This window comes from Octopus bimaculoides, chromosome 1 (genome assembly GCF_001194135.2).
Source record: "Octopus bimaculoides isolate UCB-OBI-ISO-001 chromosome 1, ASM119413v2, whole genome shotgun sequence".
Lineage (NCBI taxonomy): Eukaryota > Metazoa > Mollusca > Cephalopoda > Octopoda > Octopodidae > Octopus > Octopus bimaculoides.
The window spans coordinates 113576335-113578289 of NC_068981.1; the positions used below are offsets into that span (position 1 = coordinate 113576335).

At 35.4% G+C, this 1955-nt stretch overlaps 1 protein-coding gene across 1 annotated transcript in view; it reads left to right on the top strand.

Moving 5' to 3' along the window:
* The first annotated feature begins 326 nt into the window (after positions 1-326).
* The window catches only part of LOC106878543 (protein-glutamine gamma-glutamyltransferase K), a 142812-nt gene continuing 141183 nt past the window's right edge, over positions 327-1955 (top strand). The window contains exon 1 of the mRNA XM_052969397.1: positions 327-816. Coding sequence (XP_052825357.1) covers positions 767-816 — 50 coding nt within the window. The 5' untranslated portion in view covers positions 327-766. The remainder of the gene's footprint in view (positions 817-1955) is intronic.

The following is a 1955-nucleotide window of genomic DNA, read 5'->3' on the forward strand; positions in this document are numbered from 1 at the left end:
TTAGTTCTGAGGTCATTCGTTCGATTTAAATTCTTTTAGGCGGTATCCCAGCATGGCTACAGTCTACTGACTGAAACAAGTAAGAAAAAGTAAAAAAATAAAAAATATAAATTTTCAAAAATTTTCACCGTACTTCTGTGACTCGCTAACTGACAAAATCCAGCAGGCTGTGGTGTAGAAAGGCAAAGAAACTTTTTCGCGCTTCATGTTCTATGAATAAAACTAAATCTAACAGTTTGTGTGTTTTTTTTTTAATAGGTTACGCGGTTTTCGTTATTGTTTCAATTTTTGTTCACGTTCTCACTTGCCAAACAACTATGACACTTACCAGACAACAATGAAAAAATATTAAAAGAATGGCATGAAATATGAAAGAAAATTTATATTAGTGCATAGTTAGAAAACGAGGTAGATATAGAGAGAAAAAGCTGTGTATACAGTCAAGTGAACTGGATGAATTACCGCCTTTACATGTAATGTGTGGCAGCTGCTTTTACCCCCCACTCCTTTTCAGTTCCTTTTATTTATCATTTTCAACTAGGCTTCTGCGTGAACTGAACGCTCTCAGTTTCTAAGAGAGGAAAGCGAAGTATTTCAACTTAGAAAACGAAAACGCAATAGTTTTCTAAACTAACATTCATTAAAAACTACCACCAGCAACATTACGTACCGTATCAACAACAATAACAATTGTCATCATTGTCCATAAATAAACACTAATCGCTTTGTGTGTATCTATTTTTCGTGAAGCAAAGAAGAGACAGAGATGAGTTCAGAATCTCCTCGCCCTAAAAGAGCAAGATACTCTCGCAGACAGTAAGTTGGTTTAATGTTCAATACTTAGTTTCTATTACTTAATATGTATATTTTATTTATTTACTAATCTGGGCAACTATCACAATTTGTATTCACTCCCTCTCAAACGCCACGTTACGCATACACACTCAGACAGGCGTGTGTGTGTATGTGTACGTGTGAATCTGTATGTTTATGTGTTTTGTGTGTCTGCTCGCGCGCGCGTCTGTGTGTGTGTGTGTGTGTGTGTGTGTGTGTGTGTGTGTGTGTGTGTATGTATGTGTGTGTGTATGAGCAAGAAATAGTGTTAGAAATAACCGTAATTTCGTCGGAAGTGTTTCTTCAAAACAACATTACGGTTTTGATCTTCTTTAGCATAAGTACAGCTTAGTGCCCCCCATCTCCGTCGTTGTTTCCTCATAATTTTCTGAAAAGTGCATATTTTAAAACCATATTTTTGAAGACATACGCATGCGAAAGGGTAGAAATCTGAAAAAAGGTGGCGTGCTAGAATTACAAGGAACTGGTCGTTATAAAGTCAAGATCGAGTAATGAATGATCCAAGATTCATAAATACATACATATTCACAAGGTGTGTGAGTATGTGTGTGTATCAAATACCTATGATGATAAATAGATATCAACACGAAATATATGCACATTATTTATATCAAGATCCAAATATCCATATATAAATAGGCATGTATATAAATGCGTATATATTTACATATGTACATATGCATGTATATATATGTATATATTTATTTACATGCATATATGTATATAAATATAATATATATATTTATTTATAAGAGTATATATTTAAATGCATATATACTCTTTTACTTCTTTCAGTCGTTTGATTGCGGCCATGCTGAGGCACCGCCTTTAGTCGAGCAAATCGACCCCAGGACTTATTCTTTGTAAGCCTACTACTTATTCTTTCGGACTCTTTTGCCGAACCGTTAGTTTACGAGGACGTAGACACACCGGCATCGGTTGTCAAGCGAACACACGCACGCGCGCGCGTATAAGACACTTGCCCAAGGTGCCACACAGTGGGACTGAACCCGGTACCATGTGGTAAGCAAGCAACTCACCGCACAGCCATATATATATATATATATATATATATATATATATATATATATATATATATA